At 34.5% G+C, this 24,276-nt stretch overlaps 1 protein-coding gene across 9 annotated transcripts in view; it reads left to right on the forward strand.

Annotated features, from left to right (window-relative positions):
- SYT14 (synaptotagmin 14) overlaps nt 1-24,276 on the forward strand; it is an 89,900-nt gene that overhangs the window by 14,521 nt on the left and 51,103 nt on the right. For 3 of the 9 annotated variants that reach the window (XM_026844260.1, XM_026844256.1, XM_026844257.1), the window contains exons 2-4: nt 2,858-3,022; nt 3,945-5,233; nt 9,393-9,611. In XM_026844260.1, the coding sequence (XP_026700061.1) occupies nt 4,282-5,233; nt 9,393-9,611 (1,171 nt within the window). In that variant the 5' untranslated portion in view covers nt 2,858-3,022; nt 3,945-4,281. The remainder of the gene's footprint in view (nt 1-2,857; nt 3,023-3,944; nt 5,234-9,392; nt 9,612-24,276) is intronic. The other 6 variants (XM_026844261.1, XM_026844263.1, XM_026844262.1 and 3 more) reach the window with 3 other exon arrangements.

Here is a 24,276-nt window from a genome sequence, read left to right on the forward strand (position 1 = left end):
AGACTGATGAGGAATGCTGTAATTCTATGGTTCTTTGTGTTTCTGTTGTACTGTCTGAAACTGAAAATAGCACGTGCTTGCTCCTCCCTGTTGCACTGTTTTATTATGGCTCTATTAAGCAGTTATACTGTGTTCTTATATTTCTTGTTCTTTCTTGGGCTTTAGTGGGTTGGAAGGCGAAGGTCAGATTTTCAAGGTTTCCAATTATTTCTAGCTTTGCCTTCAGTTCTTCAGAAGACAGTGTCCCAAGCTTAACTCAGTTGAGAGTTGCTTATGTTTTTCCTGTCTTTTCTGGTATTATCTAATAAGAAAAAAAATTGCTCAAGTTTGATATTGACTAAGTAGAGGTTCTAGTATAATTGGGGTTTCTGTTTTATCCTTTTGGGACTTCTCTAGTTGCCATTCTGATATTTCCTTAGTTTTCTTTTTGTCTGAATATTTTCAGGGTATCAGGCACAATGTTACATCATCTCTTCTGGTCAGAGATAAAAAGTAAAGCAAAAATAATTTTCACCATTTCAGATAGGTCTGGATGTCCAGCCCAAAACAGGAGTGCAAATCTGACTAATTCCTTCTAGATGATGGAAGGTGTATTTCTTTTGATCTTTTCCAGTTTTTAAAACACACCTGTGTAATTATTTAACAACAGCACCACAAACACAAATTACTCCTGTCATCCTGCAAAATAAACTGAGGAGGTTGTGGAACTGCATGTGTTTTCCAGTCAGCACTTTTACATAGATGTATGAGCCCAGATTTACAAAGGACATATGTAGACTCAGAGAATAATTTAATTTGGAAGGCTTCTGGGAAAGTAATTCACAGTTCAGCCCCCTGCTTAAAGCAGAGCTAACATTCAAATTGGATTCTGTAACTGATCTAGACAATCTGTTCCAGTGACAAACCCCTTTTATTCTGGAACTTTTTCCTCTCATCTCCAACTGGAATTTTTCTTGTTGTTACTTCGGACTCTTGCCTCTTGTCCTTTTGTCTCTGAGAATTCAGTCTGTTGCCAACTTTTCTTTAATCCCACTCCTTTTTACATAGTAAAAGATGTTGCCACGCAGCATCATACTCCTAAAGTGAAGTGCCAAGATCTTGGCAAATGGAATTCATAAATCTGATAAATCTTCATAATTTTTTTATAAATAGAAAAAATTCAATGCCCAAGATTTATGGTAGTGACTAGAGGGACACTTAATCTCGCAAAAAAGGCAGGAGGAAAGGAAGGGATGTGTGAAATCCTAGCTTTCATCCAGATGAATGCATCTGTCTTCAGTCCTGAAAGATGCAAATCTGTATGTTGAGGCGACAAAAACCACTCTTAAGTGTTAAAGTGTCTGTTATCTCAAGGTTTTACTCTTTCTCTTTAGAATGCAGGTTTGAGATGTAACTGATATAAGAGGCTATAGTGTTTATTAACTGATCACACTACTAACAAACCAGTTAACAGATTAATTAATAAAAATATGATTCTGAATCTCAGTTCTATAACACATCATTGTTAATTGCATGCAATCATTGAGTTCTATCAGTTTTTTTCTTACAAATTGCACCCATATGTTACTGGATTTTAGTTCTGTAACTGTTCACTTTAACCTCCCACACTACTTAGTAACAAATTTGCAATTCTGTCACTGTTAACTTCTTACATCAAGTCTTCCAGATGTAGACCCAGTAGAGAGTCCAGTGAGTTGCCCAAGGGGCTTCCTTCTGACATTCTGGCAGCCTTGATTAATAAAGCAGCTCGGCTTCATTATAGTCTGTGGACATCTGCACTCCTTCTGTCAAAAGATCTGCCCTCTCTTGAACTGCTTTTATAACTTGCTTGTTATTTCTTATGTTTGTAGACCCTCTTTTTTTGCTGCCCTTCTATATCCCTTTCTCTACCTGGTCTCCTTTCAAATAAGCAAGTTGGCCCTTAATTACTCTTTCCCCATTGATCCAATTTGCTATATCCATTCCCAGATTTCATATTTCTAAAACCATATCCAAGGTAATCTTGGCCTTAAATGGTATTACTGATGTTGTTAGTTAGGTACTGACAGACTTTCAAGATTCTACCCCTGCAAAAGATGCCTGATACTCCCTTTCAGTTATCTGCTTAATAGCGTTACATGTCCTTATTTTATATACTTTCTAAATACGTCTGCTCCAGCCTTTTTTCCCTCTACCTTGTTTTAAGTATGCTTTATCTCTGTTATGCTTAGCTCTTTCTTGGTTTATATGCAAGTGGCACATGTACTAGGACAAGAAACATACTATTATGTGCTTTTTCTCATTCTGTTTTTTGCTCTTTGCTGCTTGTCAGGGAGCAGCGAGGGCCAGCTGGTCCCGAAGGTAAGAGGAGTCAGGAGCTGAGCATAAGTCTCGCAGAGGCAGTGGCCTCATCAGCAAGGGCTCAGTCCCTCCCCAGCAGCACTATCTTAGAGTTGGCTCTGAGCCCAGGTAGCCAAGCCTCCAGCCCCTTCCAGGAAGGGGTGATGGTCTTAGCATCCTTCCAGCGCTCATGCCCTCACATGTTCCATCGAAAATCGTCAGCCTTTTGGCATCTGCTGATAATATCCCCATTTTCTGCAGAGATCCTGTCTTGTTATGGGGTCCAGTACTCTGGCAGAACCTCTTGCTCACAATGTCAGTCCTCCCTTAGATTAGGACCAAATATTTTTCTGTTCTTTGCAAAGATGATTAAATATTAACCCAGATTTAAATGGTGTGGTTTTTTTAGTTACATCTTGCATTTATATTTGGAACTTTAGTAGTATTTATTAATGAACATTTCTGATAAATATTGTAGCTTTTACAAGTTAAACTTTTACAGGACTTCTAAAAATCTGTTTCTTTCTGTTTCTTTTAGTATCTCCTGAAGCAATTGGATTCCTGTCTGCTGTTGGAGTGTTCATTATTCTCATGTTGCTACTTTTCCTATATATTAATAAGAAGATGTGTTTTGAAAATGTTAGCAGTTTCCCAGATCTCGATTCAGGATACACTACAAGAAAGAACTCACAAGATAAACTTTGTAAGTATCTGAAAGATGGTGTACTAAATTATAAGAATGCACATTTTTACAAGGATATATAATAATCACTTTACATCATGAAAACATACAATGGTGACTTTTCCCGTGACTGTGCGGTGTGGGGAAAGGAAGAAACCTTTGTATTAAAAAGCCACAGAAATTCAATAGCTATTTAACTAAAGAGTTGACATTTACTTAGTGCAAGAGAAATATTTTCCCATATGAGAATACACTTGAACATATTTTAAACATTCCATAATTGTGTATAATTAAATTTTCTCAAGTAAATTTGTGAATGGGTTTATTTGGTTTCCACTATTAAAATCCTTCACTGACCTTTTGGAGGTCTTGCATTTACGCACCTGGAAAATAATTTTAAAGTAGTAAAACATTAGAAACTGAAGATGTCTTATCTCTGACTAACAAATTATTTCTATACTTTTTTAATAGAACAAGGTCTTTAAGGATAATATGAAATGGAAAAAAAAAATACACCTCAGAAAAGATACTGAGGGTTGTTAAAATAACCCTTTTATACTTCTGGACTGTGGAAATTGAATGGGCTTTGTTAGCTGACTTGAGAGGAAGAGACAGGCACCCAAGAACAATGGAAAATTTGAGTGGTTTTCTTCCCTTATGCCTCTTTTTAAAAGGTGCAGCTAAATTTTTATTTTCAATTTTCTTGGAGACAGAAAAGGTTCTCCCCCTGGAAATGAAGTTTGTCATCTTAACTTTCTTTTTGCTACAAAACAAGTCTTTGTGTTCTGAAGTACCTTACCTTATGTAAAAGACAACAAATATTTTTGGTGTGAAGAAGTCTCCATGATGTGTGTTTTTGTGCAGCTATTATGTTAAAAGCTTGTTTTAGTGTGACATTGATGAAAGGATGTAATTTAAGTGTCTCACAACTTCTTCTTTGCAGGTTAGAATAAAAAAAAAATGTATTTCCACCTCACACAGTTGTCTTATTTCTGAAAATAATGAATTTCATTATGGCTAGTTGATGCTGCAGTTGATGAAAGACTATGGTTTTGCTGGTTGATTGTGGCTTCATTTCAAGATATTTTCTTAGCTGCTTGCTTATTATTTTCAATGCATATTGAATGGAAAGAGTGAAGCTGCAACTTCCCCTGGTAAATGTATTGAGTTTGATAGCAAAGCAAATAGCTCTGACGCTGAACTTGGAGAAATGGAGTTGATCTGTTCGTGAAAAAGAGGACCTTTCTGTATTAAAAATTGTTGCAGAATAGGTTGGACAAATGGCGTTTTTCAGAAACCTCCATCAAAATCTGAACCTTCCGTCTGTATCTTCTCTGGTCGACACGCTTAGCAGTGCTGTGGATGATCTGACCAGTGTTGTTGGAGAGGTTGGCTACAGTGTAGCTGATTCAGTAACAGAACAAGTCACGAGCATGATACATGGCCTTCGGGCAGAAGATGAAAGCTCCAAAATACAGAATGCTAAACCTGTTGAAGAGAAAGAGGAACCTACACCATCATTAACTCAGTCTCAGGAAATCAGTATGAAAGCGAAGAGAGGTAGTGCAGAACAGAGAGAGACTCATTATTCTAATTGGATAGATTTTGTAAAAAAAGATACAAGTCAAGATGGAGCATCTGAGCATGTCATGGACAAAAACCAGTGCCAGTTAAAAGGCACAGATAGTAATAATCACTTAAGTTATACAAAAGTGCCTCAGAATTCGAACGCTGTAGGAGGACCTTTTAAAAAGGAAGCAGTAGGAAGAAATGAGTATTTTGTAAATGATAAGTTTTTGAAGGACAGTAATCTGAAAATTAATAAATCTACAATGGAGCAATCTATTGAGGAAGAAAATAATTGCCTCCATGCAGTATCGGATAATTCTAAGAATCATTTGCATAGAAAAATCAAACCACAGTCACCTGGAGTTGATTTTAAAGATTCTGAAGACACGCGCGATGTGAATGTTCCCCAAGCTTTAGAAACAAAGCTTGTTGAAGTAGGAAAGCAAAAGTTATCAGACTCCAGCCTGAAGAAGATGCACAATGACCATCCCAATTGCATTAATGAAATCAAAGAAAAGAAATCTGAAACCTTTTTTTTGAGAAAAGGAAAATCCGTATCAAAGGATGAGGATGATATGTCAACCGCAATTGCAATAGTGGGTAAAAAGAAAAACTCAAAGAAATCAGAAAGAGAGCTATGTAATAAGAAGACAGCAGGAAAAGGTGAGGAGTCCATCGCAAACTGCATTCTTCAACCTTTCCTGAAACTTATGATACTTCCTACTTTTTTAATCTAATTTATACATTTAAATAGTGTTTCCTGTGGGTGAAAGTAGGTCTGTGTTGTCCATGCTTCATTCTCTAATTATGTTGATATTTCTTGGAAGTTAATTATTCTTTAAAGTATTACTTAAAGGAACTGATTAATAAATGCCTGTCCTATGTTCTAACTTTTTCTATATACAGTTTTTCTTACCTTCTCTACAGTGCCTTGTGTGGTTTCTGTTGAAAACTATAATTAATACTGGAAATGAACACTTGTTCTGTGAAAGTGTTTTTTATTTTGTGTATTTTAAAACTATTGCATAAAACATGATAAGATAAAGAAAAAAACCCCAACTTCTGTTACATTATAGTAGATCTTCAGAATATATTTCTGGGATATGTGAGTTAATAATTTTAAAACATAACTCAGTGAAAAGTGGCAAGTGATTTTAAGTATAGGAAAAACTGAATGAAACTTTTGTAGTTGTAGTTTTACAAAGAAAACATATGTATTGTTGATATGGATGCTGTGTGTGCCGTCTTCAACTTCCAATCTTAAACAATGACAGTGGAATTGCAATGATAGTTTGTGAACAAGAAGTAAAACCTTGCATTTTTATACAATTGTCTTGCATGCTGTGTAGTTAATTTTTAGAAAGCAACACAGGCTTTTCTGGTGATGCTGTTTCTGTAGAGAAATTAATGATTTCATAATATAAATATTTTTTTTTCAGTGTGTGTGTTTCCCTTAATGTGAAAATGTCAGTTATTAGTTCTTTTGTTTTTTTGGTTTGTTTGTTGTTTGTTTTTTTCTTAATTTAAATTTGATTTAGGAGGTGGTTTCCATGTTTACATGATAAACTATCATCATATCTGTTATTTCTTCATGTACTGCAGTATTTGTAGAGTATATTTTCTATCAAAAATGGCATATTAGGGCTAATAATAGGTTTCTGTAGGTCAATAATTACACGTGATCTGTGTTAGCAAAATAAAGTTTTTAATAAGAACATGAATTCTTTTAGGCAAGTTTCCAGTTAAGTTATAAAAATGAAAAGAGAAGTGGCAAGGCGAGGCTTAAAACCCTGAGGAGTTTTTTTAATGTGCAGGAACCTATTTTTTCCCCAAGAAACTGAAACAGATTTGTATGTTTATTTTAAAAAAATTTGCATGAATAGTTTATGTTTTAACTTTAATGAGGTTAAGTCCTCTGAAGAGGTCTTGTTTCATGACTCGTAATAACAGTATACATCCTCATTCTTTTTCTTTTGTGCTAGGAACTGGAGAAAAAAAATGTCTGGTATCACTGAGAACTACTGGATGCTTACAAACATCAGTGTATTATTAGAGGCATAACTTTCAGAACTTCTTTCAAACATGTTGCTACCATGTTTTATACTATTCCATTCTTTATACAGACTGATTAATGAACCTAATTTAATATTTGTGATACATTTCTTGTGATGATAAATGATGCATCTAATACTGATGTCTGGTTTTACTCTGTGTACCAGCAAAGGAGGCTTCTTTTTCTGGGCAGCATCTTGCAGCGAGTTTGCTAGCCAGAATATATCCTACTTGGTGTGATAATTTTCATTAAGTGATCAGTGAAATTGAACTTGCTTTATAGCCATTCATACAATGAGAAGAACCATATCTGTTACACTTGAATTAAAATTGATAGCCTAAAGTTGAAAGATCTAGTTGCTCATTAGTAGTCTTTTAAGGCACCAGTTTTCCTATAAATACTAAATTAAGATTACATACCCATTGCATGTAGAGCTGGTATCACTGTCTGCTGTTACGGTTTCCTGACATTTTCCATTTTAAGACCTTATTTTCAGTTTCTTAAAACTGGGCCAAATTTGAAATACTTGGGATCAAATTTGGCATGCTTTCTGTCTGATTTTTTTGTTTGTTTTGGTTTTTTTAATATACAGTTTAAAATCTTTAGCTGTTTCCGGAAATAGAGTATGGGGAAAACATGCTGGTTATCTGTGGAAAAAATTAGATTTCACATCTGCTTCACTGAGATGCTTTGGCACCTTTGTGTATTAGAGTATGTACTTGAAATGTGGGAGAGCACTTTTCCTATGTCAAAGTTGCCCATGTTCTTCTGTGAAAAAACATGTCAGTTTGACCAAGTTGTAAATCTTCGGAAACTTAGTTTTTTGAAAAGGTATAGTAAATACTTTTTATCATTTGCTTGTTAAATTCACTGACCATCCCATCTGCATGTACATGCTTCATTGTAGGGGTTGAAGAAGAGAGTATGTCTTATCCTACTTTTGATACTTATGGTTACTGAAGGACACTGGAAGTTTGAACAGGAGAAATGAGAGTAAACATGACTTGTGTGAGGACAGAAACTTCCTGAACAAATGTGATAACGATGCAAGTGGTAGACTGGGATTTGAAGTAGGATGGGTGACAGTTATGGAGAGAACTGATAACGTTATAGGAAGGTGGAAAGTCTAAGGGTGAAAGATTGAGGTTACATGAGTAGTTGGTTAGATGCAAGTAAAGAGAATTTGGGATTGAATAGACAGAATAAAGAGGAAATCCCCCATAAGAGACCAAAAGTGTGTGCATGGAGCAGGAATGTGGAGTATGGGGTTGAGAGACAGTAACTTATAAGATACTACTTGTATAAATATAACTTTGCAGAAGATGTCTTGCCTAAACTTGCAGCATAAGCTTTTCTGTATGAGTAGTAGTGAGAACTAGACCTGTATGGTAAGTGATTTTACTCATCTGCTCTAGAGGCTTACCTGATAGTGGAAAGGAAGGACCTCTGTAGTTGGAAGAAGCAAACACTTGACTCTGAAAGAGGCCTAGATTGCTGGCATATGTTGAGTTACACAAAAGTCAGCCATTTTAAATTAAAGTAAACTGAATCCCTCCTTTAGTCAGAATACCCAGGCAGAGGCATGAGACTGGCTGTGCCTGAAGGCAGAGACTAATGGGAGTTGAAATGCAGAGCCAGAGCTAAGGGACAGGGAGGGATTGGGAGGAGGACATAAAAGCAGGGAGGGGAGAAACGGTTGAGTGTGGCTACATAGCATGTTAGACAATATTCCCTTTCAGAATCAGGAGCTGAAAAACAGCATTATGGACACGTCAGAGCTCTGCCGGTAGTGGAAATCCGTTGGCAAATCATACACCATAGGCTTGCTCTTGGAGTAGTGGTAATGCTGACCTTTATTGAGTTTACATGAACTTTTAATGCCTGTTGGAGTTTGAGATCTACAGAATGTCTGCATGGCATGTTAAATTTGGACAGAAACCATTTGAGTTTTGGAAAAGGGAGGAAGAAGCTTTCCTTTTACAGAAATAAAAATGCAGCTGAATCTTTGACTTGTGGGAACTTCATACTTGAGAAGTAGTTGGAAAAAGTTGACCAAATGAGTGGGCATTATACGAGAACTGGTATAAAACACTGAACTAGATGGATTCTTTTGTGCAATTTCTGCTGTAGTGAGATGTCTGTAGTGAGAATCTACATTAATTTCAGTTATTGAACAATGGGCTGTTTATTGTAAGTTAAATAAAATTGTGCATGCAAACATCTTTCACTAGCATTTTCCCAATTACTATTGTGAGTTTAAGCACTACTGACATAAATATTCTGAGACAATTTTGTTGTAGGCTTCTCTTTGTAAATCAGTTTCATTTCTGTTATACTCCATGCTCACAGCAAAAATCAGGTGGGAATGGAGGATCAGGAGCTGCCTTTTTGATGCATTAGGTATCCACATGTAATATTGCAGCAGTGTTGGATTCACTTCACAGAAATTCTTTTAAGCATTTTCTTAATGAAGGGTTTCAAGACCTTCAGTGTATGCTGCTTTACATAAATCAATTAATTTTCTGTTGAATAAGATTTAGAATGTTTTTGGGGGTATTAATGATCTTTCATTTTTTTCTAGAAAATAAAAATAGCTCTCACCAATTACAAAATCATGTAATACTTATAATTACAACAAGATTATATTTTTAAAATATTACAGAAATTTTAATTGAAATAGCTTAAATATCTTCAATGATAACCTCTTATGGTTATTTTCTTGTATGCTATTTTGAGCTGTAGTCGATTTGCTTTATTTTATTCAAACAGACAACTCTTATATGAGTAAAGACCAGCATGGTTCATCATCTGAGAGTGAAGATGAAGCACTGGGTAAATATCATGAGGCCTTGTCTAGAACCCAGAGTTCCAGGCTGCCAGTGGTGGATGGCAGACAGCAAAAAAACTATATATGGGAAACCAGACAAAAATATAGTCCCCTGTCTGCAGAATATGATGGATACAGTAGTGAAGCCTCAATAGATGAAGGTAAGAGTGATTTAAAAGCATTCCTTTTATTCCAAATTTCAGAATTATGTTCTGGATATGTAAGTTTTAGATGAGGACAGCTTGACTTGCAAATAGTCAATGTCTGCAAGAAATATCCAGATATCTTTTATATTTGTGCATGCTCAAAAAAAAATGGCACAGACTTGTGCACATTCTTCCAGAAATACTGCAAATGATATCTTGTTATATTAAGTTCATACAATTTAGCATTAGTCATTTGATTTTTGGGGGAGTTTAAACTTTTAATTTAGGAAGGAAACACGGTAACTCTTGATGAATTCTGTGGTATTATAAATACAAAGAAGACCTGTTATTCCTCTATTGATAAGCTGTCATAACAGCAAAGTAAATGGAATTGGTTGTTGGTTACAGTGCATATGGTAATTGCAGTGTGGATTACTGGATTCTATGTCTTGCCTTCTCTTGATATCACAGAAAGAAATTATAAAAAAGATTAGATTCATACAATTTTTCCATGGCCTTAAAAGTTGGATGTAAACCATAGGTGTTTTCTTCTGTGGTATATATTTCTTGATTTTAAGTTAGGGTGTCTGTCAACCTGACATAAAGGCTGAGAAGTTTGCTGTCAATATTTTGTCAATATGATTTTTGTGTGTGAAAATAGCTGTACATGAGAACGGTGTAGCCATTTTCTAGTATGAAAAGTAAGCTTTTGTTGAAGTTACATGTAAGTCAGGTTCTAATATAGATGTGTTAAGTTATTTGTTGGTCTCCCTTTAATATGTTAAAATGCAAAGGTTTTTTAGTGATTGATATTTTCTAATAAAAAGTGGATGCATGTAATTAAAAGATATTAGTTCTTAAATGTTCTATACAGTCCAGAAGTGCTTAAAAATTTTTAAATTTTCTACTATGTGATGTAATTCAATTATATAAACGTATATTTGCCGCTGAAATTTGAAATTAGTGTGTGCTTACTCTTGATTCCAAGTTAAGACATAAAGGGCATGAAAACCATAATTGAATAAATTGCAGAGTAAGAAGATTATTTTCTGATCATCAGAAATTTCTTCTTTCCTTTATTGTTACATTGTAGGAATGTTGGGAGTCTGAGTTCCAGTGAATATGGAGGGAAATGTAGAGGTGAGGTTAGGTGCTAAAACACTGTGATGGAGAAGGGCATCAAGGAGGAGGGAGTAGTGGAAGTATGATGTTTGGGTTTTATATCTACTGAGACCTACCAACAGTGTTGGTGGGGGGGGAGTATGAAAGATAAAATACTATTTTTGTATATAATTTATGTCATTGTTGGGAAAGAATGGTGATGTACATTAACAGGAGATGGAAGACTCAGTTGTATTTATTAGCAGATAATATCAGATACAAATTATACAAGAAGACTACTTTCAGATTCCTAGAATAAAGTATTTGTCTCTCTTCAAACTATTGAGGCCCGTTGTTGAAATAGTCCTAAAATAATTCATGTTGAAAGGAACATGTGACATTCCTCTATTTCACAATTGTTTAGAGTTTTTTTATCCTACCTAGTTCATCTTCTCAGTAAGAAGTTGTCAGTTCATCTGAGCTTTTTACTTTGGCCCTATAAGACTTAAGTTCCAAAGTCCTTGTTCTAGCCTGTACCCAGTTTGGTTTGGTTCGTTTTTTTAATAATTGTCTGTTTTATAATCCTCTCAGATTATCAAAATTCATATTCACTGACTTTTATTCTCTTCTGGGGAATGAGAACTCTAGTATGGAAATCTGTATCATGGTTAGAATCTAAGATAAAAGAACCCTGTTGGCAAGTCCAAGTATTGCATCAGGAAAGTTACAGTTGTTTCCTCACTCCTTTTTTTGTGTTTTTCTTCTATTGCTAAAGATATCTGTAACCAGCTGCTATCCCTTCTCAATGCATTTTCCATTCAGGAAGCTGGCTGGATGTAAAACCCATTTATATATATGCACACACATATTCACTCTAAAATTAGTATGCAAATTGGATTTATTATAATGAAAGAACATTCAGAGTTTGGAAAAAAAAAACACTTTAAAGCAAAAACTATGAAAATATTCTAACTTAGAAAATTATAAATTTTTAACCACGTACTTCTACTTGCAAAAAAAACTTTAATACTGTTTGCATTTTGCTTTTGCTGCTGTTTATGAGAGCATTCTCTACCCACATTTTACAAGGAGTGGAGAATCAGCAATATTATTTATTTGATAGCCTGCAATCATTCTACCGTTTTCTGTAAAATGCTTGCAAATTAGACTGATGATTTTGTTTCATTTTTGTAATCCAGTAATCTCAACAAAATTATGTTCAATAATATTAGAGTTTTGTGGTATTTGATACGGCAAGAGATTAACAACCTAGTAATTTTCACTTTTCAGTGACCTGAATACTGGAATAATTAGTGCTAGAACTTTTTATGTTCTTCCTAAATTATTTCAAACATAAAAGAATCTTTGCACAATTATAAAAATGTGTTAGAACAGAGGAAAAAACAGAGTGTGCCTTTTTATGTTACATGATCATTACAGACTGAAAGCCGCCCAACCTAGAACTTTGATAATAAGAGAAGGTGGAAGCCTCACGAGGAAAGCCTGCAGTCAAAAATAACCAAGAAACTGGCTATTGCTATCAAACAGTTCATATGTGTTCAGAGAAGCAGTTCACTGAGCAGATGAGGTTAAAAATGTCCGATTCCAACTTTCTAGATGTTTCAGTGTCATATTTAAAAATTCAAAGCTTTACTGTTCCTTAAACTTGCAAAATAAATCCGTAGAAGGCTGATGCTATAGGAATCCTGAAATTTTTCATTAAATACTTGGGTTTATAACTGTTGAACTATTTTTGTATGAAATGTGAAGACAAATAAATGGTCAAGCCATTTTTCAATTGTTTATTCAGGAGAGGGAGCAAGCAGTATATTCCTACGTACTTTATTTAATATGAGAAACAATTGTCAATATATTTGAGACTTTGTGTACTTCTGTTTCCTTATACGTACTCTATCATTTCTACTTCTAAAATTTAAATGTTTCAGCTGTACTTCCAGCTTAAGGCACCAATCAGCCCATATGTTGAGCAGGACTTGATAGTGTTACAGTGAAGTGATGAGAGGAGAGAATTAATTTTTGCCTCATCTCTGTTTCCCTTCTGCTCATTGCTAGTAAATCAGCCTCTGATGGTATCATTAAAAATTCTGTCAGAGGTAGAGTAATATGAACAATGAAAATTATATTTCATTTTTGGAAAATTTTGTATTATTTTCTCTTCAGCAGTTAATCTGTCACCTGTTGTATCTTGAAGCAATGTGCTGTGTGTTTTCAAAGGAGTCAAAACAGTTTTACTAATAACTATTTACACTTCAATCTTCACTTTTAAAATTTGTTTAGATGTGTCTGCACTTAACAGTGCACAAAAAAATATTAACAAGACAAAAATACAATATTTTCTTTATTAATGCACCCTGTAAGTTTTGCTTGCATTGCTAAAAACATGTATAATATTAAAATGTTTTCATTACTAAGACCATCGAAATGTCTGATCATATTATTTTAAGGTTCACTTATTATCAATTATGTAATTAGTTTATTACATTTCTTTTTCTGGCTGCATGACTCTCAAAATGTTTTATTCTGAAGCCTGAAAATGTGTGTGGTACACTTTCACATCATTCTTTTCTCCTCTAGATGGCCATATTAATCTTTCTTTTCAGCATGTTTATGTAGAACTGACATTAAAAGCATTTTGTGTAATGCTTTTAATAGTTAAATGAAGAAAGCTATATATTTTGTGGGTTTTGTTGGTGTATTTTGATGATGGAATTTTCTAGTTGCACTTTCTTTCTAGTAGTTCATTCTTTGAAATTAAGGTTTTAAAATTTTTGTTCACAAATACCTGATTATGATCAGTGTCTGATCTAGTGCATCTGATGCACTTAGATTTTGATGAGTTATAGTATATATTGTAAAATGGGGGGAAAAATATATTGTGCTTAGATGCAAATAATTTCTACAGACTCCATGTTATTGTAAATAATATAACTCTTGCAGTGAGCTCCTCATGGACAGCCTTAGTTCTAGTGTATCTCTAAAGGAAAATCTAATTCATTAGAAAATCAAGATGATGACAAATATGATCATCAAGAGTAAAATGATACAGAATGATAAAGCAAATGGTACAGATGGCAAAATGGTACAGAAGATAGGTTTACATCTGAAATTTCTAACTTTTGCATAAATGACCCCAAACTGTTAATCACAGAAGAGAGAAACTTGTAGAACTATAGTATTTCTTGATATCTATGTGTGGACTTATCCAGGTCTTTGTGCTTAGGCCCGGAGTTCTAGGATTAGCTCAAAGTTTGAGTTCTTATTTTTGTGAATAATATTCTTTGTGTTCTTTTTCATGTTATCCAGTAAAGTATGGCTACTGCCTGAAGTGACCTTTTTTTCCTTTTCCCTGATACATATCCTGATAAAACTTCCTTTTCATTTTTTTATCATGTGCATCCTCCTTCTTGTATTATTCCCTACCATTTCAAATGCTGTTATTATCCTGTTGAATATGCAGTGTTGCTTTTATGTGCTCCAATTATTTGTAATATTTTGAAAGAGGGGATTAATATAGGCTGTGGTATTACACATCTGTTTCAGAAAATAAAGAACAAAAGTAAGGAAAACAAACACACAAAAAAAGCAAAACTAACACCATAACATATTTCTGCTAACAAGGAGATTATGAGTTGAAATAGTAATCTAAATAAGGAGGTGTACAAACTTTAAATTTAAAATTGGCATTATTCTTTGTACTTTGATAATTGGAAATATTTTTTAGTATCTCTGTTGTTGTGATTTTAAATGGACAATGCTTTCTTAATAACTTCAGTTTCAAAAAAACATACAATGTTATTAAACTAGCCCCTTTTGTCTTCAGTAGTGGCTGCTTCCTGAACTTTAAAAACTCGTCTGTTATATAGGCAACTTGTTTTGTCTTCGTTATCTCTGTAAGCTTCATAGTCAAGTACAAAACATTTTATTGTAGGAAGCAGTCCCTTAAATTCCTGAAAATGGAAATTTTTAAACTTAGAAATGTTAGGGTAAATATAACAAAATTGCAGTTTTGCAGGCAGCTATCAAAAGCTGTAGTTGTTCTTTGCTTTTGAAATCAAGGTTCTCCAAATCCCATGAGATGATCAAGGTAGAAGAGGGGAAGAAAATAGTCTGGGTTTCTTACAGCTAAATGTTATAGATGTCATAGGTGTTCTTAAAGCATGTCTTGCCCAAATCATCTCTTTAACAGGTGTGCAAAATTTCAGATTAGGAAGCAAGCAAGGGGGACTGATCCCAATTCTGAGGCAAAGTAACTGACAACATGATGGAAAAAAGCAGTAAGCTCACTTGTTTACTTAGCATACTCAGATGTACTTTATTTAGCTATAGTTTACCAGTTCTATATAACCACATATAACCACCAGCCTATTTTAAAGTGTTTTTCCTAACCTCTCAATTGATAAAGCCCCATGGCTGAAGACATGTTTGCTCAGAGGCTCTATTTCTGAGATTGGCCCAAGTGCCTTACATTTCACAAGGTTTTTTTGAAACATATGGAAGCACTAAAAGACTGCAGTGAGAAAACATAAGTTCTCTCAAATGAGAATCTGCTGCTCTAGCAGGCATATGCTACTGGATTTTATCCATCTTTTCCATATTGTGAAGGTAGAGTATGATGTTATTTTTGTAGTTTATCTTCTCCACTTTTATTCTTCTCTAGGCTTTCGGCACTTTATGTTGATGTGTCTGTTGGACATATGTTTGCCTTGCTCCTCAGTGTCAATCTTTGCACGTGAAGGCGACTGTTCTTCTGGAGTCTCTTGGATCTGATTCTTTATGCAGCGTTTTGCCTTTTCTTTCTCTCTTGTTAGTTTTCATGTCTTGGGATAAGTCTCTTCATAGAACTACTTGAAGTATATATAGAGATTTTCTTTCAGTATCTTCCCAACATAAACACTAAAAGCTCTTTCATAGGCACCTCAAAACTGGTATACAGGTGAATCTCCCCAGTTTCTTAAAACAACGCATGGGAGTAAAGCAACCTATGGGAGTTTTCCTTGGTAAATATCTCCTGTAAAACAGGATCCTACTTCTTCAGGCTTGTCAAGCTAAGGTGAAAGCCACTGGACAGTCTGGGAGAGGAAGAATGGACCACTCGGTGAATCCCACGATAACCATATATTTTCCAGTTCAATTTCTATTGTTAGTTCCTTGCATATAAGTAGATCTATTTTCAAGCCAAGTGTGAATGAAGACTTAATGTTTCAAAATTGTAGAGCGAGGGCCTCATTATGGTTGCATTGTATTCAGCAAAATAAGGCCACAAACTTCTCTCAGAATTGGTCTATCTGTCCATACATTTCAGATGCTAAGAATTACAGGTAAAGAAGATGGCTTACATGAAATAAGAACTGTCAACTGGTATTCAGACTGGAGGACTGAAAGCTCAACTGAATACTGTATCATAACATAAATAGTTATTTATCTTCTGTTTCCTCTGATGTGCTTTAAATAAATTACTTAGAAATACAGTGGAAAGAGTATTTAGGAAGAAGGTGTCCACCCATTTTTCTGTCATGTGTCTTCATCTGGTTACCTGTGAGATTTCTCTGGTATAATACCTATTGGAAGAAAATACTTTCTGGCCTGCAGCTTTGCGCAGACCTAGGGCTTCAAATAGTACATATTCATCAAGATACTTTGAAAGAGTCTTCAGTAAAGACATGTAAGACAATTCTTAAGTAATCTTCAGAGCAGTATTTCCCAAATGTTTCAGGGTGTATTTTGAAAGCTGAGTCCTGTTACAGCTATGAGATACTCCATACTCGTGTATCTCAGCTGAATGTATTTGTGTACTATAAATTGAAATTATCCTTGATGCACTTTTTAGAGATATTTTTGGAGAGAAAAATTTTAAAATTGCAATATTTCTTGAGTTGATTCAGCTTCCTTATGCTTGCTTGACACTTTTTATTTTGTGTAATTAGAAATCTTCATGGAGTACAGGAGAAAGTGCAGTGATGCAATCACTAATGATACAAGGTTCTGATCCCTGATTATGTTTGTCTGCCTCTTATTTACTGGTAAATTGGAGTAAGTCTTCATTGGCTTCAAGCCCTTAAAAAATTGAGAAACAGAGTTTCTTGTGGTTTTGAAGCCTCTGGGGAATGTAGCAGTTCCATCCATAGCTGTATCAGGGGAATGTTTTAGGGATAATTTTGTGTAAATAAAAAAGATACTTTGGTAATTTGAGAATCTGCAGAACAGTGTCCAGAGCTGACTCAATTTGCGTTTTTGGTTTTATTTTTTTTTAAGAGTTTCAAACTAGCTTCCTAGTGCATTATGACAGTCCTCTATTGTTCTTTCATATAGTGTAAGACAGTTCTGTTAAGTATCTGAAATGATGATGTGTGTTTCCCAAAAATATAGTCAACTGAGCATTGATTTAAAGATTAATTTTTGCTCTGTCTTTTATTCAGTTTTACAGAATGCAGGTATTTTTTACTTCCCCAAAAAGAGTTACCCTTTGTCTTTTGAAAAGTTCCTGATAGCAAGGAACTTCTTGTGTAATTCATGTATTAGGCTATGTTGTGGTTCTGGTTCTTTACCTACATGAATGGCAGACAGGCATAGTGTTTACAAAGTTGGGAGACCTGAAATGGACAGAATTCACAGGTAGGGGTAGAAAGTACATGTGTAATTCTTGAGGAATATTACAGAGGTGGCAAAACGTAAACATGGGATTTAAATGCGAAGGAGTTCTGTGTCTGAGTTTGGAAGAGAAGGAATTTGTGTTGAGAACTTCTGAGTTTGAAAGCCAGATAGATGATATCAAAGTTGTGCATAATAAAAGGAAACACATAGACGTGCTTGCTACAATGAATTTGCATAGTTCTGAAATCATGGATTTACCCAATGATTAACAGTAATGATGCTGGAAAAAGATATTATTGAAGCATCCATGTCATCTACTGCATCTAGGAATAAAACTCAGTTAGTGATGATGATAATAAGATTTTCAAGAGGAAAATTTCTTTTCTGGCTGGACCAGCTCCAGAGTAGGAAGAACTGTCCTTCAGTGGGAAAGGGCTGTTATTTTTCCTGATGTGCACAACTGAGCAAAGCAATTTCAGAAATCGGGTTCCTTCTGCTAGCATTTTGAAGTCTTTGAAGAAATACCCTTTGTGTTGATGTGAGTTGATGTAGTCACCCATAGCAGTGTGATGTCTCTGAAGCGATGTAAATCATACATTAATAATTACAGGAAAGTTTCCATTTTATTGTAAACTTACTATTTTAATGTCTCTCATCTACTTGAATCTGGAGTTTATGAAAGGATCAAGATCTATCATTAGCTGGGAGAGGTTCGCATAAATATTGTGGCGGAAATAGTTCCTCATGGCATTGTATTTGATACAGATGTTCTACATTAATAAAATGTAGAACTGATATGTGATGTAAACCCAACAGGTAGTACTCTATCAGCATAAAGGATTAATTCCTTGATGAACTTAGTGCTTTTGCTGATTCTGAGAGTTCGTGTTGAAAACTAGTACTAATATGATATAAAAGCTATTGGGTATGGGCATTCTTTTTTCTTGGTTTTACAGTATTATCTAGTGATACAGGGGAGCAGTTTCTTTGATCTTTATGTATGTATACCATGAGACATGACCTGTTCTGAAAGACCCCCACAGAATGGACCAAAAAAAGGTACAGTTTTCATTAATCTTAACCTTAATTGCAGAGATCCCATGCCTCTATCATGGAATGAATGACTAAGAAACAGGATTAAACAGTAGACTGGAAATCTCTGTGTAGACAGTGTATTAGGTGTGTTGGAAGAAGGAATTTTACCTTGCATATGCCCAGTACCTGCTGAGAATAGTTATGCTACATGGTGAGCAGAATGGAGCAGTACTTGCTATATGAGAATTTATATCTGATTATCTGTTCTTCCTTCATAGCACCTGTGGATAAATGGTTCAATCTTCTTACCTGTAAAGGTTAAAATCAAAAGATTTTTAACTCTAGTCAGAGACGGATGTTTGCCTCCCAGTTGTGCTTCTTCCCCCTAGGTTAAAGACCAGTTACCATTAGGACTGGTTTTTATAATCTGATCATATTACATTTTGGCTGTCTCTCTGGTAAAAGAAGAATGATGGGTTATTTTTGTAATTGAACTCTGTTACCTAGTCAGTGTAGATTATTTTCCTTATGCATATATATCAATTTCATAGATATGTTACAACTATATCATAAGTATTCTCTTAGAATTATTTAATTAATATTTTGTCCTTGTACAAGATGAACAATGTTACCATTTTTATCTAATAACATGTATTTTATTGTTAGGATGACTGTTTTCATAGCTACTTTAATTACATATATTATTTATTGGGACTGTATCCTATCTGAGTAAACAGCATGAAATCGTGTCTGTAGCTTCTGTAGAGGCAAAGATCCGTTTTTTGTTGTTGTTCTTGTTAAAATAAGTTCTAACATGCTACTTACAACACTTTTGTATTATAAAATTGTCCTAACTTTTAGGAATTATTGGAATATTTTCCTTGGAGGGAAAGGAAAAGCATGATCTTATACAACTTGAAGTCCTTGGGTTTTTGTTTTGGCTTTTTTTGTGCGTGTGTGTTCTTTTGGTTTGGGGTGTGGTTTTGGGGTTTTTTTGGGGGGGGGTGTTTGCAATTACCTTCCCTCCACTATATTTACAAGCAAGCTGGAAATAGATCCATACCTATTGTCGTTGCCATGCTTCTGGTCATTTCAGTATGGCTGAAGGTGAAATGTATGTTGGTGCTGCTGTGCTGGAATCAGTCTCATGAAAGCACATAGGAAAACTCAAAGGGAAAATTATTTTATTATGGAAATTCTGATTCCAGTCCTTAGAGAGAAGCTAGCAGACATGCTTAAGTGGGTATAAGATTTTCTGTGTGGAGTCATCTATGCCCAATTCAATTAGAGCTTGATCTTTAAATTTGTAAATAGGAATTCTGCTACATTCACCCTCTACACCACTTAATAATCTGCCAGCATGTGTTTTTATGTATATATTTGTACGTTTTGCTTAAAAAAAGAAAACAAAAATTACCCAGCTCTCTACTTGAAACCTTTGCTCTCAGTCTTGTTGAACCATTCTAAATTTTGTGCTTAAAAGTGTTTTTAAAAAGATTTTCAGTTATCGCGATTTTCTGTTTAATTTTTAAAGATGATTTATGACATTCCTTTGCAAATATATCAATTTGTCAGATAAAGGTTAAAAATTAGATACATTTTATTCATGTTAAAGTCACACCCAGCTTATTTAAAGGCAGCTTTGACTTAGTGTTGCAAGCCTGAGGATATTGATTTGAATTATGCATGACTGTCTGGTATGCAGTTCCATTAGCCTGCTGGATGGATAATGTAAACATGTTCAGAATTTTAAGTATCCTATATGAGCGGCAGGTTAAAAATAGAGCTGATAAGAGCATGTGTATCTGAAAAATCCAAATCTTGGAGAATGAAACTACAAAAGGTTCATCTCTTCAAGAGGCTGACTTCAGGTGTGATGTTCTTTTCTTTGAAAATGTTCAGCCTGAAAAAATACAGCTTATGTGTGTGACTTGAACAGGTGACATAGTTGCTGTTGTTTACTGCAAAGAGTTGACATCTTTACCAGAAAACACACTCATAACCAAAAGGTCAGGGCCAACTCTAATCTTTTGGCAAAAAGGAGGAGCAATATCTGTTCTTGTTTAAATTGGTCAAGATGAATGCTAGTGATTAGACTAATTTCTTCATATCTTAAAGGAATCTTGTTTAGAATGTTACTTGATTTTGCTCAAACTTTCTGTGGCTTCCAGTATCTCCTAGTTCTTGTTTTTGTTATGTCTGATCCGTTGTTTGATTATCTCTGTCTTTTAGCAGTCTGTAGTTTGGTATTACCTATAATGATTTAGGAAACTTTTTTTTAAATCCTTAGCACTAAAACCACTGTGTTAGTAAGATTTTAAAAAGATAATACCTTTTTAGAATTTTCTCCAAGTTGCTGTGAATTTTAATATGAAAGAAGGCAATGTTGAAATGAAAAGTACAGTGCCATCTATGTTGCATTTTATTAAGATTTATTATACTCTACAGGGTTTCTGTTGCATATGTAGCATTTGTGGCAGTTGAGTTGAGTGAAAATCAAAAAAAGATCTATTGCACCTATTTTCAAGATGATGGATACAAACCAGAAAACTACTCTAATTTTGCATTAATTTGTTAACTACCTTCTCAAAATTATTTTGCTTGGAGTGCTTCATATTTGGCTATGTTAAATTCTGTACATAATGCCAGAATGGAACTATTTTTAGATTAGGAGAATAACAAGAAAGAATAATGATGTCTTTTCCCCAGAACTTACAGTATTTATTCGCTTACATCTTAGTATAGAAATAATTGCATGAAAATTTGCATGTATGACTTAAAAGCTCTTCATGAAGATGAAGTTGATTGTACTACTCCGATATCTTATTTTTCTTTTACTGTCAAATCTTGGATCATAAATTGTATTTCCACACAAAATTTGACCAATAGATAACTCTTGAGTAGATCTGGTAAAATTTGAATAGGTGTTTTGAGTTGAAAGTAATTTTCCCTTGTAACTGAGGAATAATTAATCTATTAAGAGACTAGTGTCTAATGCTCTTCTTCAGAGAAACTCATCATCCTGTTTGATAATGGCTGTTATCTTTGTTTTGAGAGCAAAATTCCTTTCACTGGCAATGAGAACCAGTGTTCTGAATCACCCGCTTTTCCTCGTGCCATTTCCTTCCCATTAATAAGAAGGGGCCTTAAAAAAAGAAAACCTTTGGAAATAAAAACATAAGTTGTCATTATTGTTAAAGGCAATCTATTGGCTTCAAAAGTCTAGGGAACAACAGTGGCAATTTCCACACAACTTTGGGATTCTGCAAAGGAAGAACTTAAGAACCCTTTTGATGAAGGATGGTTAACAGTGGTAGTTATTTCTTTAAAAATACCACTTTGCACTTAATTAAGGGTAAGAGTCTGGTTTTTATGTGTCTGTGTCTCTGGCTCAGCTATTATATTTAAAAATCTCTGTATTTTAAAGCAGAGCTGAGCTTGTGGATATGAACAAGTCAGGTAACTTATTGTTGAGTGTTTTTCTGTAATACTTGGAGAACTTTAGATATCTGAGGAAAAGGGGCAAGAGCAGCATTTATCTACCTATGCTTCTCTGTCTCTCTAGCTCTTTATTGCCTTTGTGCCACTCATTTATGTAGCTTATGTCTTTCCATTGATTTAATGCATTGAAAGTTGGGAGATGGTTCTGAATGAGTCAATATCAAGTTCATATTGCAATAATTTATTTTTCCTTCTGGTTATTCCCCTTAACTTCTCATACATTAACTCAGATTACATTAGTATCAGCACTCAGTTTTTGAATCCTGTGTAAATTTTGCTCTCCGAGTGGGAGAGAGATTTTGTTTTTGAGAGGTCAGAACACAGAAATATAATGGGGAAATCAGTTTACTAACTGCCCTCTTCTTCACTGATTAGTACAAATTATTCCCAGCTTGTTGGAATGCAATTTGCATTTGAAAATGCCCATAATAAATTGGTATAAAGAGGCCTAACAATTTCTGTTTAAGGGAGTTTTATTTACTCTAGTTTATGTGTAATCTCGGAGTTGCATACAGTGTTTCTGCAACTCCTTTCTGAAATGCTTGCTGAAATTTGCTGCATTTTACATCTCAGTGGATATATTGATCTAGAAACACTTAAACTCTGTCAACTCAAACAGCAAATTCAGAATGATTCTGTCTACTCCCATTTTCATTTTAACACTGTTTCAGAGTTGATCAGATTAAATTTCTTTATGTCTGCACCTTTTTTAATTTTGTTTTCCTTGAGCAAAAGTAGTAGATTTCAGATAGAAAAGAACCAGCTTGTTTATTTCACTACAAATGTTAATATATGGCATACTTGAATTTTTTGAGGGGGGCGGGGGGGGAGGGAAAGCACTTCCAAGGGGTTAGATACTCAGCCTGTGTAGATGGCTCAGATTCCTACTGTGTCAGTTTTCTGGTGTTTGATAAGGCACACAAAGCAGTTGTGGGAGAAAGCATATCACTTGTATCCATGGTAACTCGAAAGATACTTTGGAACTCAAAAGGATAGAATAAGCCAGAGTAATAGGTCTCATTATAAGGGCAAAATACATAAAAGGTTCAGGCATATGCTTTTAATTAGTTGCCAGAAATAGCTACAATCAGAGACGATGTAATGAAACAATAATTCTTAGTGTTAGAAAATGAGCAACATTAGAAATCTAAAGATGTGCTCAACTGGAAGGCTTTTATCTTACCATCTTATGGGTATTTGGTCCATGAATACTAATAGATTTGCTATGGTTTCTTAATCATGCTTAGGACATGAGAAGGCACACTGATAAAAGCCAGTGCAAGTCTCATATGACTACAAGTTTCAGAAGTTCCATAGTGATGTTAATTCTCATGGCTGTGATGCAGCTTCTTATGAATAGCATGTGCAAAGCATTCTCTTACGTTTTACAAGTGCACTGCTGGAAAAATAAATGTGATGAGTGCTGCTATGTAGGGATAATAAAAATGATTGAAAATGCAGATTAGTTTGAGATTGAAGTTACAGTATTTTTCAGAATAAGTCACTTTAATTAATTTTAAAATAGGAAGGTAAGCAATGGGGGAGTATGTGAAAATGTAATATGAAACTTGAATGGATGGACTAGATTTGAATCCTGGAGAACAAAGATAGAACCATTCATGAAGTACAAAGTATAGGATATTTGAATAACCATTTTAATAGAAATATTTTAATACAGTGAATAATTTTAAAGTTTTCTATTTGAACAGCAGTGTTTGTAAGGAATCCATCTTGTATTGCAGTGCAATTCTCCACATTATTTCCTCTGTTGCTATAGAAACTAATTCTAGTGCAGCTGTGATCGCTTATCAAAATTCTAATGTTTCAATACCCATTTCTTATTTTGAGTTATTTAAATAGCCTTGTCTTACTTTGAATCAAACTGCACATTTCATCACTGCTGAATTGTTGACTGGTCAAAATGTTAATGCGAAGTGATAGCAAATGCTGTGGTGTGGGGTTTTTTTCCCTTTCTGCCATCTAAGCTAGATACTTATTGTTAAAGTTTGAATAACAAGCAAATTAAGGTTTTTTCACTTGTTAAATTCTAAAGGTCAATATTTGCTATCTAACATCAGCATTTTGTAATGGATATTACTTTCTCAGTGTAATCTTAATTATATTTAATATTTCATAAACCTTAAATTGTTCCTGTTACTGATACATTGCCATGGGGCCATGTATATATGTGTGTTTACATATATGTCTCTGTGTGTGTGTGTAAACTATTATTAGGATGTTTTTAACTTAAAAGTCTGTATCTTGGCATGTTCATTTTATCAGTGTAAAGATTTCAGTGATACTACATTGTCTAAAGCTAGTCAGCCACAAGGTATACTGTATTAGAATGTCACAAATTAACAAGGTATTCTGAATCTCTTTTATTCCTTCTATTATTTATCTTTTTGCAGTTGGCTTTGGGTTTTGTTTG

Source organism: Athene cunicularia (genome assembly GCF_003259725.1).
Source record: "Athene cunicularia isolate RWA chromosome 3 unlocalized genomic scaffold, athCun1 chr3_part1, whole genome shotgun sequence".
Lineage (NCBI taxonomy): Eukaryota > Metazoa > Chordata > Aves > Strigiformes > Strigidae > Athene > Athene cunicularia.